Source organism: Haemorhous mexicanus, chromosome 1, assembly GCF_027477595.1.
Source record: "Haemorhous mexicanus isolate bHaeMex1 chromosome 1, bHaeMex1.pri, whole genome shotgun sequence".
Taxonomy (NCBI): Eukaryota; Metazoa; Chordata; class Aves; order Passeriformes; family Fringillidae; genus Haemorhous; species Haemorhous mexicanus.
Genome location: NC_082341.1, coordinates 94,053,134 through 94,067,478, shown reverse-complemented (window position 1 = coordinate 94,067,478; position 14,345 = coordinate 94,053,134). Strand labels below are relative to the sequence as shown.

At 44.0% G+C, this 14,345-nt stretch overlaps 1 protein-coding gene across 18 annotated transcripts in view; it reads left to right on the top strand.

The window, feature by feature from the left end:
* The window catches only part of LOC132332309 (poly(rC)-binding protein 3-like), a 497,066-nt gene that overhangs the window by 470,816 nt on the left and 11,905 nt on the right, over positions 1-14,345 (top strand). For 11 of the 18 annotated variants that reach the window (XM_059856535.1, XM_059856544.1, XM_059856495.1 and 8 more), the window contains 2 exons: positions 6,147-6,316; positions 12,065-14,206. The exons of 2 other annotated variants lie outside the window; for them this stretch is intronic. In XM_059856535.1, coding sequence (XP_059712518.1) covers positions 6,147-6,316; positions 12,065-12,413 — 519 coding nt within the window. In that variant the 3' untranslated portion in view covers positions 12,414-14,206. Of the gene's footprint in view, positions 1-6,146; positions 6,317-7,543; positions 11,264-12,064; positions 14,207-14,345 lie in introns of those variants that run through there. 5 more of the 18 variants (XM_059856569.1, XM_059856579.1, XM_059856587.1 and 2 more) reach the window with 3 other exon arrangements.

The following is a 14,345-nucleotide window of genomic DNA, read 5'->3' as shown; positions in this document are numbered from 1 at the left end:
TGCCCAGGGAAGTGGTGGAATCACCATCCTTGGAAGTGTTCAAAAGGACATCTGGAAGTGTTCAAATGGACATTGTGACTGTGGCACTTGAGGACTTGGTTTAGGAGTGAAATGATGGTGCTGGGTTAATCATTGGGCTCCATGATGTTAGAGGTCTTTTACAACCTTAATGATTCATAGGGAAATGAGGATATGAGGGAGACAGAGAGAAATGAGGCAGTGAATGAGCAGGGTGGGAAGGTACAGGCACCATCAATCAGCTGCTGTGTGTGGAGGGAGGTCAGGGTGGGAGAGGCAGCAGCAGCTGGGCAGCAAAACTTGCGTGGGCAATTTGACTTTGCTTTCCCAATAAGCATCTCCTAGTCCCAGTTCTGATGGGCAGGCTGTCAGCGTGGCACAGGGATTGTTTATCTGGCTGAAGGTGAAGGAAGCTGCAGGCCCTGGCACAGAGCTGCAATGCAACCCTGAAGCTGCCCAGGGTTTGTCCCCTGCCTGCTCCAGCTCCAGGGATCCCCTGTGCTGCACGAGTTCCACAGCTTTCTTATCATTTGTGCTTTTCTGTGTAAAAGTCCAGCACACATGAAAACACCATGAGACTTGCAAATACCCACATGCCTTGCAGCTACCAGAGAAATCAGTGTATAGCTACACGTGCTACATATTTTTATATACTTTTAAAGACCAAGATAATGATAAGCATACCTCAGTAAGAACATGATTGAGCAAAATCAGATATAAAGACAATAAGGAGATGAGAGTTCAGCCTAGTCTACAGCAAATAGATATTAATACCCTTTTACAAATTGCACTGCTTCGTATTAAAATAAATTTTCCTCATTCCCTCTGGCATTTAGGCAGTGACAGAAATTTATTTTTCTGTTATTAATAATCTCTGTAAAAACATCATGCTGCCTTCTTCATACAATATGCTGACAATTGCAATTAACCTGTTGCTCAATAACAAAGAGATACTGGAGAACAAAAAAATTTACAGAAAGTTATTTTTCACATGCTAAAAGCTGAGGCTTCCTCTCCAGATAATGAATTCAGAAGATTTGCTTGTCTAGGTTTTTTCATAACTTCTGTGTAACTCCAAAAAGAGAACAAAGAGAGCACTTCTCCCAGTCCATCTCAGAAGTCACCTTGGTCTTTATAGTATCTCATTTTGATCATCAAAGTCTCTTACAGGGGCATTTGATTGCATTTCTTTTCTGGCTGGCATCTTGTCTGTCTTTCCACTGATGCTCAAGTTATATGGTATAAGTGTGTTTCACCTAAATCCCAGAATAAAGTGGCATAAACAGGTCCTTAAAAGAAAGAAGAGATGGCACCGTTGGGTGTAGATAACAGATGTCTTAAGATTTTGTAATTCAATACCCAAAAAAATCCATTGAGAATAAATGAACAGACCAATAATAATTTAAAAATCCATCTCATAAAAATTAGGCATATTTTGCATATGTGTGGGAGAGGCAGGGACAAGCAACAGGAAAGCCATTTACCCCACAGAAAGCACCAAGAACATTTTAAGGCAGCTGTAAATCTGATCACCACTCCATGGAAACAGAAGCGTCAATCCATCCAAGACGGACTTGAAGAATTGCCTTGATTTCCCTATGGTAGCTCAAACACTTCCCTGCCAGTGATGTGGGATCCACATGTCGAAAATGTTCTCAGAGCAGCCCACATTTTCTCAGTTTTCTATATGGCTTATTGCAAAGTCTGTGCAATTATTATGGTCCAGATTTTGCATTGTTGTGGCAAGGCAATTGGTTAACATTATTATTGTTTTGTTCTTAAGAGATACAGAGTATTTAGGCATCTTTTTCCAGGCCCTGCTGCAAGTTTGTAAAGAACTATAATCTGCCTCAGGAGATATTTCCCCCTATAGAGTACTCCACCCCAGACCTTCTAGTTAAAAAACACAAAACAGACCAACCCAAGCCTGAAACTAAGAGTTTCAGCCTGTATCTTTCTGAAAAGAGATTGAAGAGTCTCATTCATTACGAGCACCTGCTTGCTCAGCTAATGCAGAGGCTTTGCCAAAGCAAATGGACTGGCTGTGTTGGCAGCAGGGAACTAGGGGGAACCATGAGTACCTGTCAAGCCCTCTACTCCTGACAGCAGATACCAAGTAGCAGAGGCTAATTCTTGGCCCTTTTTACAAGCACTATGTTATAAGAAAGGAAACTGATTCTTTTTCACCAGTGTTTAAAATCTCCATGCCATTTCCTGTGGCAGTCGATGCTCTGCAGCATTGAACTCTTTTATTACACTCTATCAGTGCTTCAGCATTACAGGAAAAATTATATATATATATATATATATATATATATATATATATATGTAAAGCATTTATATTTAGCATTATGGGGAAAATAAAATAATGGAAGAGAGGTAGCTGAACCAGACATGCCATAGCATATTGGGAGAAACTATCAGCATCAGTAATTTGGAGGTGGAAGGAATTATAGGAGACCTTCGAATCCCAGCCTTTAAGAGTCCAGACTCCTGACTCAGTTCTATTTCTGTTTGTGCCAGCAGAACTTTATCAAAGAACAGAGTAAAGCTAGAAAAAGGCAAAAAGCAGAACATGTGTTTTAGGGTTGGCTTGTTTGGAGTTTTTTTGGCACAAGGAGAAATGAGGTATGTTGAGGTTGAGGAAGACAGACAGAAGTGGTGTAGAGAAAGTGGAAAGGGAACCATTTTTACTTGATGCTCACAGATCAAGGAGAGTACATCAGCTTAAATTTTCGGCAGCACAAACAAATGGTGATACTTAACACATCAGCAAGCTCTGCAAGTCACTGCCATGGCCCTTGGAGAGCAAAAGGAGAAACAGGTTCAAAAAGGCAGATTGACTATGGAGCATAAAGGCAGAGATAGCAGCTACTGCTCAGGTGGTTTGTAAGCCTTAGGAGGGAATTTGAAATACCAGCAGAAATTTTATTTTATACCTCACATTGGTTTTACCTTTTTTTTTTCTTGTAAGTGTGGGCTACTGCCACAGTCAGAGACAGACTACCGGGCTTGATGCTCATCTGATGTGAGCTCTTCCAGCCAAGTCTTGAGAGAGTCAAAATATCTATCCATATACATGTACATACTGTGTGTGTATGTACATATGTGTATATTATAGATCCTTAAAATACAACTATTTGTAGAGTGGGTGAATCACAGAATGGGTCAGGTTGCAGGGACCACAGGGCCATCTGCTCCAGCCTCCCTGCTCCAGCAGGGTCATCTTAGAGCACATGGCACAGGATTGCGTCCAGATGGCTCATGAACATCTTCAGTGAGGGAGACTCCACAACCACTCTGGACAACCTGTCCCAGTGCTTGGTCATCCACACAGTGAAAAAGTTCTTCCTCACATCCAGGTGGAACTCCCTGTGCATCAGTTTTTGCCTATTGATTGCCTCTTGTCCTATTGCTCAGCACCACCAAGAAAAGCCTGGATCCCCCCTCTTGGCACCCTCCCTTCAGATTCTGATATTCATGAGGTCCCCTCTAAGTTGTCTCTTCTCAAGGCTGAACAGGCTGAGTTCCCTCACCCTTTCCTCATAAGAGAGGTGCTTCAGTCCTTTACTCATCTTTGTGGCCCTGCACTGGACCTGCTCCAGGAGCTCTGTGTCTCTCTTGTCCAGAGTAGCCCAGAACTGGACACAGCACTCCAGACCTGGCCTCACCAGGGCTGAGTAAGGGGCAGGATGGCTTCACTTGATCTGGGCAGTGTTATTTATTCCTAATGCTCCTCATTGTCCTTCTCGGCCCCAGGGGAACACTGCTGGGTCATGGACAGCTTGTTGTCCCCCAAGACCCCCAGGTCCTTCACCACAGAGCTGCTTTCCAGCAGGTCAGCTCCTACATTTGTTGAATTTCAGACAGTTCCCCTCTGCCCATCTCCACCCTGTCAAGGTACCCTCTGAAGGGCTGCACAGCCCTCTGGGGTATCACCCTCTCCTCCCAGCTTTGTGTCATCAGGGAACTTGCTGAGCAGAACTCTTCCCCTTCATCTGAGTCATTGATGAACAAGTTAACACTGTGTCCAGTATTGAACCTTGGGGGACACCACAAGTGACAGGCCTTCAACAGGACCCTGTGCCACTGATGATTATATTTATTAGTAAATACAGTATTAGACTACAGTGTATAGCAGGCTTGGTATAGTCTGTGGTAGGTTTGGCTCCTCTCTCAAATGGGCCAGAGGTGTTTGGATGCAGTTTGTCATGACTCCATCTCAGAGCAAGGCATCTCAGGCAGGGCTCTTTATGTAAAACGAAATGCCCATAACTAAATGTCCCTTGAACTTCTTCTAGAACACATCAGCTCTTGAATACTCAGATACTGCTCAAATTTCAGTGTAAGTAACATGTAATGAGAAAGGCATCCCAGAGAGAGCCCAAGCCCTCAGCACTACTATCCTTCCTGCATGGCAGATGGAGTTGACTCTTCTGCATGAGCCGCAGGCCATGTCACAGCTTAAAGAGGGTGTCCAAGCATCCTGTTGTCACAGCAATGAGGGGTGACTTTGGAGAGCTTCAGGCCAAAGGCTACCAAACCTCTCTTCCAGACACCATCATCACCAGTGTCCTTGACCAGTGTGGACTGAATCCTCACTACCTAACTCAAACTCAGCTAGGAGATGGCACATTCTTTGCACTGACCCAGCTGGGTGACAGGCTGGGCATCACTGAAGACCCACAGCACCTACAAGTGGCAGCTTGCTGAGTGACCCCAGCAGGTGCCTGCTCTGGTGCTCTCCTCTCTTGCACCAGCTTCACTCCCTGAAGACCATGGAGGCCAGTGAGACTGAGGCATCAGAAGAAGAGGCTTAGGAATCCCTGTGCTGCCCACAGGTAGCCAGTGCGGGCACATTGGTGTGCACACAGACAGGCCAGAGGCTTCCTGGTGAAGCACACACCAATCCTTTGCACTGGCATGTAGTCACACACTCAGAGAGATTCCCTGGGATAAGGACAGGGAGCTCAGCAAGGCCCTCCTGTTGTAACAGGATGGGAAATCCTGTGTGCGTTTCCTGCCACCCCATTTTTCCCCCCTCGTGGTTGCTCCTTTTGTGCTCGTCAAAACTTGGTCTTTGTTTCAGCTACCTGGGTATCCACTTTGGCTTTCTGTTTGTCCCTGAGTGTGTAGCAAGGATTGCGTTGGGAGGTTTTTCTTCTGTTGATAAAACATGTTGGACAACGTGAATGTGTTTCTGACCAGTTACTCCAAGTACTACGGTACCACAATGGGTAACCTCAGGGCCTGAAGCAGCAGGAAGAGTGGGAAGGGAAGGGCAGTCTCTGTATCTTGGCATATCCTGCAAAACTGGCAACGTTATCCCAGCATCAACAGACCTGTAGAACAAAGTTTCTGTTTTCTACTCATTCTGGCCATGGCTGAGCTTCTCAGCACCCATCCTTCCTTAACACAGAACAAAACCCCCCCTCCTCACCCTTACAGAAACCAAAACATCTCAGCCTCAGCTGCTGGCTCTGTGCCCACTTGCTCCTCGGGGCTCTCCATGCTGGAGGAGAAGCACCCTGGGACACACATGCACGCATACACAGAGCTCAGGCTCTGTTCTATTCACAAAATAACAGTTTTGGTAAGTTTCTGTAAAGGAAGGCAGACAAATTTCAGTATCTTCCTATGCCTGCTTCTACCTGCAGTCAGAGAGCTGTAAATCCCACTGACTTTAATGTACAGTACCTCTCCAAGCAAGAACCACGTGTACCCAGGGAGATGTAGGGCTGTCAGCACTCTGGAAAGGTGCAGAGCCACATACAGCAGCTGTGGATGGTCAGCCTGACTTCCAGCTGCTGCTCTTGCCTTGCTGCTGCCACTGGCAAATGGTTTGGTTTTCTCAACATCACAGCACACTGTCGTTTTCTGCCATGGAGATGGTGAAACACCAGAAATAAGATTCTGACTTAACCATGTAGCAGCAAAACTGGATCTAGAGGCATATGACCATAGAGACACTAGACTGCACTAGAGATTCCTTCCAAACAGCAGAGCAAGAATCTTTTTGTTTTGCTACTGAGCTGCTCATAACCATCTTTTTAGCAATACTACAGATTGCAGTTAAGTGGTTTTTGCTTGTGTCTGTGGCACTAATCTCAGTCTTTGTCCCGCTCCAGTTAATAGGCTGCATTATTGGCAGACAAGGCAGTAAGATAAATGAAATCAGGCAGATGTCAGGAGCGCAGATCAAGATTGCTAATGCCACAGAAGGCTCCGCAGAACGACAAGTTACAATCACAGGATCCCCTGCAAACATCAGCTTAGCACAGTACCTCATAAATGCAAGGTAAGTTGGCTTTGTAAGTGATCATGCTTCTGCGAGATTGCTCTGTCTGCTCTCCAGCAAATGTCTGTCCTGGGTAGATCCAGAAAGTTGCTTTGCAGTGTCCATTTGCGTAGTATTACTCAATTCCTAAGGGTTTGTAAAGCCTGTATCTTTAGAACCTGGGTTTGCTGTTGGCTTACATGAAAAGGAGCTTAATCCGGTGCAATTCCAGCTACATGTTGAATGAAAAAGCTGCAAAATCTGAATACTCATATTAGCATCCACCTAAAATATCAGTGGATAAATTAAATTAAATGAAAATCATAAATTGTTTAGAGGAAAAACACTTTTCACAGACCCATTTTACTACCCTGAATGGCAAATATAGTGAAACAGACTGCAAAACAGCTTTAATTTACCAAGCGGAAATTGCCATTCAGAGTTGATAAACTGACATTAGGTTGCTGAAGAGGCACAGGATTTACTTCTTCAGAGACAGCACCACAAATCTTTAGGAAGCATTCCCTAATGAGACAGGGTGAGACTATTTGCTTCTCCACTTCCTGCTCCCAGAATTAATGAAAGCACTGGCTGTTTACTTAAGCCATGGTGATGGCTTAGGTCTCTTAACAGTTTTTATATGATTATTTAGAAAAATATTAAAATTGATCCCACTTTTATTTGCAATTATGAGGAGAAGAAAGTGCAATGGATATAGTGCTGTCTCATAGATCTCCCTGTAAATGCTGGACTGAAGCAATAGATGGTGGGGGAGGGGAATAGCTATGTATTTTATGACTTTTTTTCTTTTATTTTCTTTCCCCCCCCACAAAATTACTGTGATATGAATCAAGCTTTGTGTTTACCAATGTTTGCTGTTAAGGTAGTACAAAGTATGTGATTTATGTGGGAGCTGCAGTCACAGCAGGTCTGTGGCTCCCTGTGGTCCAGCCTCCTCTCCATCCCAGTTTTGTAGAGCACCACTACAATGGTTGGAGTGGAGGAATGGGATGTTTGTGCAGCTCTGTGTTATAGCAGACAAAAACACTGCTTTTCATAATGTAGAATGAAAGCAGCTTCCTAGAGAAAGATACATCTAGGGGTGGCACTGTGAAAACTAAGATAAACCATTTCCAGAATCTTAAAACAACCTACAGCTCTTTTGATTTATATTCTTTGTAGCAGATATAAGTCACTTCATAAGCCCTGTAATCAAATAAAAATGTGTTCCCTCCTTTAACCCTTAAGGATATGTTCTTCTCTTGGTGTTCAGGGATTCCCCACACATCGAGACGAGAATAGACCCCTTCATTTTTAGTTGCACAAACACCATATGGCATGCATCTGGATCTCGGAAGATAACAATTTAGGATCTTGAAGACAGCTAAAGCATGCAAATAAAATAATGTACTTATTAATGGAGTTGCAGTGAGCTGCTCACCAGAGACAGAAACTCTAGTGAACAAAACTGTTTGACTCACTTTAGAAAAATCTGTGAACTCTCACATTTCTGTTGATGACCGTTTAATGGTTCTTGTGGTGGAATGGGATCTATGTGAGGTCTTTTAACATACTTTTGCAAAGAAGAAAACTCCTCAGCAGTTATATACTACGGATCTCTATCTATACCCTGTGAAACCAGAAACAAAGTATTTTGTTCCTGTTAAATTTCTAGATAGAAGTCATTTGTTACCATCATCTACAATAAACCATCATATATTATTATGTACCATGTGTTGGAACTGTATTTAGATGAAGTGACTTCATTTGTAAATGAAGACTCTTTAAGTAATGTGTTCTAAATTAAGCTGTAAGGTAACATAGGCAATTAAGGTGGCTTTTTCATTTTAAAAAGCAACACTTTTCCTGACGTCTCCTTTCACATGAGACATTGCTGTCCGGCCAGGTGCCACCACAGCAGCAGTGCGAGTACCCCCAGCTCACACTGGGGGAGGACTGAGAAGGTGTGAGGCAGGCGGGAGGTTTCCTCTAGTGAGGTTTAGGTGCTGGGGGAGGACAGAGGTGAAGAGCCAGGCTGCTGCTGCTGCTGCTTCTGCCTCTGTGTGCTGGGAGCCATCTCCTAAACCTGCCACAGGTGATGCTGACTCTTTTAAAGACAGTGGCATAAAACAGCTTTGGGGAAGAGATGAGTACAGCATGCAGACTGCCCAAAGTGTGGTGTGGTATATGAAAATAATAATTACAAGAAATAACAGCCGTATAAGCATTCAGCATAAGGCAGATCTTTTTCTCCCCTACAAGATCTATTGTTCACGGGAATCTGTTTCCAGGGCCAGTATTTCTGCATAAACCCATGTCTTTCAGCAACATAAGATGTAAAAAACCAAAATTATCTATCCACAGTGTTCCTGAAACATATTGTATGTATCTTTAAGCTATCCTCCAACCAAAGTTGCTGTCTATAGAATAATTTATCAGCTTGCTTTAAGACTTTTATTGCAAACTGGTGTTGGATATGTACATAGTATATTCTAAATTATAGATATATAAATATATTGATATCATATCAAGACAGAGATCTAAATCTTATAAAGTATTGGTTTGATTCTGTATTGCTTACCCGAGCGCTGGCCTCTGTACGAATGGAGCGTGTCTTAGTTTGTTTGCAGTTGAAATGTCTTTTTTTCTGTAAAGCCTTCTGTCTCTTTAACTGGTCTCCACTGTAGTAACAAGATTTTCATTACCCAATTCCATCTTCTTGCTTTTATCAAGATTGAACTGCAGTTTAGTTTTTCTGTGTAATATCTGATTTTGTATTATAAATGAATTTAGCCAGCAGCACTTGCTCCTTGTTGAAGGGCAGTTTCCTGGAGGTATTTTTTTTATGAAAAGTTCATTCACAGACCCAACAGGACTGCCAAAGCCACACCTGCTCTCTTCTCTTCACCAGTTTCAGGTAATGCAGGATGTGGCCTTCAGTGTATATATTCAGAAGGTGCAGGGCCGGCAAAGGGACAGTGTAAAATTGTCACTCTGAAATTTTATATGAAGGCTGCCTCACCTCCTTTCACATGCAACGTTGTTGCATCCACAGTTGGTTTGGGAAACTGCCGCTGCTATGGGACAGCTGATAGCTAACCTGATGAACTCCCACCTTATGAGTTGCCACTAGTTTTCATGAATGGGAAAGAGGGCAAATAACTGCTACAACCATACCTATAAGGGTAAACCAGAGACAGGGAGGTGGAATGGCTGCTACCAACACTAGCATTTTGGCCTGTGGGATCTGTTCTCCCTGCAGGAAAAAGCTTAGGCTCAAACAGCCCCCCCCCTCCATATCAGTAAAGATTTTTTGTTTTTTTAAAATGCACAGTAGACAAATTTGGAGTCACTGAAACACTGAGTCCTGCAGTACCTTTCAATGGACCTCCATCCCAAAATAATACTGAGTAACACTAAAAAATCCAACTGTATAAACTGAGGTTTTCAAAACATACTAAGGTATCACATGTAGTTCCTACACCCCTAAGTTGAGGATGTACAGTGGAATTGGAGTCTCTGATTCAGTGGTCTTGACATAAACCCCTCTGTGTGAGTAGATGGCAAGCAGCACAAGGGTGCACTTTCCTCTGCTTAGAAAAGTTGAGTTTCTCATCCATGGGGACAGATAAAGACTTTGGGGTAGGAAAATCAAAACTTCCCCTCCCTCAAAGGAGTCTGAAATTTCATGCACTCACCCTCCTTCCCTCCCAGCTCCTCACAGAAGATGTGCTCCTTCCAGCTTCCCAGCAAAAGCTGCTGAGGTGTTTATGCTCCAAGAGCCCTCTTTTCTTTGTGGAGAAGAGAGGAGCTCGGTGCTCAAACATTGCCCTCTCTCCTCCACACTCCTCTCCCCACCTCAGACCCACTTCAGGTGTCCTTCAGACTCGCCATCCGCAGCAGTGCTTCGGGAAGCTCTAGTCCAGTGTCCCCATTGCCTGCGTATCCTGGTAGATCCTTGCATCCTTGCACGAGGCAGGCAGTGTGCTGGTCATTGCCTTTCTCTGGCAGTGGATGGCCATGGGGCTGTTACTCTCCAAACTGTGTCTAACATGAGGAAAAGAGATGCTTTTCCAAGCCCTGTTGGGGGTGACCATGTTTCCTTCCCAGCCTGCAGTGTGGCTTCAGCTGCTCTCCGAGCCTGCTTACCCAGTCCTCAACAGGGACCAGCACAAACCCTGTGTTGGGAAGCCTTCCTGAGCCTGATGGGGTGTGGGAAGAAAGCGCCAAGTCCTCTGCATGGCCAGCCAGCAGCTTGCTGGCACTTCACTCTGGAAGCAAGGAGCTGATACAGCTCCTCAGCTCACCTCAGGAGAAAGCCCAGGAGTCTGACAAGTTAGTAATTGCCAAAAAGCCCAAATTGACTAGGAATACACATGCAACCGTAGCTAGCAAAGGTTTTCTAACCCACAGTCCTATTTCTATGCTAGGCTGCCATAGCTCCCAGCTGGTCACCTGCAAAAAGCATCCTGATAGTAGTATTTGTGTTCTTTGCCAACCCAAAACCCAGTGCACAAGCAGCAACAAGCAAATGGGCAAAGGGAGTATCTAGGCAAACATTCTGGCATGCAAAGAAAACTGTGTGTCCTTGGAATTATTGTATTTTAATGTCTGAAAATGTAACAGAAAAGCAGAAGTATATGGGCCAAACTCATCTTGCCAGCTGATGGGTGGAGTTAGATTAAAGTGAAGGTGGTTTGATTCCTACACCCTCCCAAGCCCATCACTGCCCTGGGCTCGGAGGTCAGGTCTGTCTGGAAGTTCCTGGTGCTGGTGGGGTCTGTCTGAGGATGTGTCTGTTGTATCCATGTGGTACCTTGTGTGTCAGCTGGAAAGCTTTGTCATGTTCACTGTAACCACTGTGCAGGCTCAGAAAGGATACCACTGCTGTGCGAGCCGGGGTGTTCTTCAGTGTTCCTTTTTACTAATTTACTTATAATTAGATTGCATAAATATTTTGTTGTGATATTTGGAAAAAAAAAAAAAAGTCTGGGGAAAGTATAAAGCGAAGTGAACACACTGGCTAATCTGGTTTGTTTTATATGAAAAATGCACATTGACCTCACAGTGAATGAAATAAAAAACTAACTCACTTAAAAAACAAAAAACCAAAACAACCAAAACTTTACGCCTTAAACGGAAGCAGCACATTGTTGCTTAGTCTCCTCTCATCCTAGCAAAATGATTAAGGGTACTAATTGTGTCACAAAACTGAAAATTGAAAAAAATTACCAAAACCCCCCGCGTCCCCCTTTAAAAAATACCCTAATTTTGGAAAGCAAAATTCACCATACCAGTGCTGGGGAGTAAGCTTCATAGTTATTTTAAGTTTTCTTTTAAGTTTCATTTTTTCCATCTTTTTACCATTACCTGCATTCTTTAGATTTCTTTTTTTCATATGTAAAATGAACTAGCAACACCCCCATACCCTCTTCCTTTTTCTTTTTTTTTCTGTTCTGAAAGAACTTTAGAGTCTCAGTAATGTTTTCCCCATCAAATCATGGAAAACCCTTTTGTTATTTCTCTTCTTTAACACATAACATGTTCCTCCTTTGACCCTCATTTTCCCTTTTTTTCTCTCTCTCCCCCTTCTCCCTCCCACTCGTCTGTCCCCCTCGTCCACTGATCTAATCCTGGATCCTGCCCTTTCGTGGTTGCTGTCCTTCCTTCCTTCCCTCCTTCCCTCCTCCTCCTCCTCCTTCTCCCGGCCCCACCGCCCTGGCTGAACCCTCCCAACCTGTTTGTTCCTCTTCCTCTCTTCGTTTGCAGCTTAGAGATGGCTAAAGTCAGCACCCAGACCGCTTCCGTCACGACCCCTGTTGACCTCAACATGAACCTCTCTCAGTCTGCCACCCCTACCTCCACCCCCACCTCCATGGCCGTGCTGGCGGCCGCCTCCGCCGCTACCGTCAGTACCCCCCCTCCCCTACCAACTCTGCCAACCACCCACTATGCCGTTCCTGTCTCCAGTCTGCTTGGCATGAAAACTGTCCCACTCCTGGCACTAAATGCCGCGGCCGCCGCGGGGGCCACGGGGAGTTTGTCCGCTTACACTGCCAAAATTCCTTCGACGAGCGGGGTTAAGAAATCTGACCGCCAGAAGTTTGCTCCATATTGAAGGGATGAGACACAATGCAAGCTTTGCCAGCTCTGCCAAGTCTGTGGTAGATCCTAGTTATCAAGGAAACAATACGGCATCTTTTATTTTCTGTTCAATTGCTAGTGTTAACTGTTGCCGACTCAAGTCGTCTTCCGCTCTCCATAACACCTAACACCAGGCACCACCTACCAACTAGTTCCAACAGCCAGCAGGTTCCAGCCCAGGCTCCTTCTCCCCGGACACTGTCCCTCCGACGGGGCTGTGCCCAGGGCTGGCCCTCGGCAGACCCACAGCAAGGCAGGGCTGCCCCCAGCCCAGCAAGGGAGATAGAGTGAAGAGAAGGGAAAAAACGTAAATGAGGCAAAATGGTGACAGCCAACCCTGCTCCAGCAATGCTGCCCTGCATAAAAATACACTTAGATCCAATTGCAGGGATCCCTCCAACTGCAGAACAATTCCTTATGGCAAACTGGCATTTCTGATGCATTTTTTCTATTGCTAGAATGTGCAAATCTGGCACTTCTGATGATCAGTGCCAATGCAATGCCCTGTGAAGTGCTGCTGGCCCCCTCAGTCATTCTGCTGCTCCCAAAAGGCCTGGAGACCCCCATCCCCATCCCAAAATCCGCCTACAAGATGGTGGTTAGGAGGTACCAACTTCAGGTACTTGTGCATACAACAAATGAAGCTTTCTGGTCTGAGAAAAACTGCTAAATTAAAATGACTGTAAAACAGTAAGGAAAAAATACCAGGTACCTGTGCCTTTCCACATGATTCCTTTAAAGGGTGCAACCATTTTTCTCCACTTTGGAAAAGCATCATTTTAAGAACTCTGCTTTAGGGAGGGAGAGAGAGAGAGCAGGCTCCCCTTTTGCACTCAGATGTTTTACATATACAGACACAGTACTTATTCCTGTAAGTACTTCAGAGCAAGTACAAGCCAGATGCCGTCACTATCTTGTATTTCTCGTGTATGTTTTATTCAGCCAAAATGACCGTTTTTCGTTAGGTTTCTCTACAAAATACATCCCTGTTTAACTCCCCACTAATCATGCAGTCAGGTTGTATGGTAATCATGAAAAACATGTAGCATTTTAGAAGTCATTCAAAGGCTGCTGCCTGAACAGATCCCATCCCTTTACCAAGCACTTCAGGATGTTCAGATTAACTAAAACGAGACAGGTAATGGCAGCCAAAGCCAAGAGAGCTGGGGAATGGAGTGGCTGGTTGCCAGCTGTTGGAACTAGTTCTTAACTGCATTTTATGTTTGTCCATCCACCTTCTTTTTAATTTCTGTTGCATAACTCAGTAATGCAATATTGTTTTCCTCACCACTTCCAAATCCAGAATCCCATTAGCCTGCCATGTTCATCCACTCTGCACTCCTTGGACACAAAGCTTTAACAATTGAACTGTATTCAGTGCATTTTAATATAAACTAAAAACACAATGCAAATGCAATACTTTTTAAAACATGGTATTTCAAAGTGTGTTATTGTATAGGGCTAAGTACTATCTCAGTATTTTGTGTCATTTCTGTATTCTGTGGGCTTTTCTTCACCTTAGCACCTTTGCACTAAGTTTTGTCACTGTAACCATTTGTAGAACTGCCATTGTTACAATTTGCACTTATCAAATGGGGTTTTTTGGTTGGTTGTGTTGGGGTTTTTTTTGGTTTTGTGAGGGTTTTTTTGTTTGTTTGTGGCTTCCTTTTTTTTTTTTCCCTCTTCTTTTTTTTCTGGTTGGATATCATGAAGGAAAAACTGGGAATAATGTCAAGGTACCACAGCTATTTAAAAGCTCTAGAAAACTGCTGTAAAATTGTTCTGGATTATTGTAACGGTTTCAATAATTGACATTTAAGAAAAAAAAAAAAAAAAATCCACCAACCTCTGTGTGAGAAAACTTGCCTGCACTGAAATGCTGTTCTATGCTGGTTGTACTCAAGTG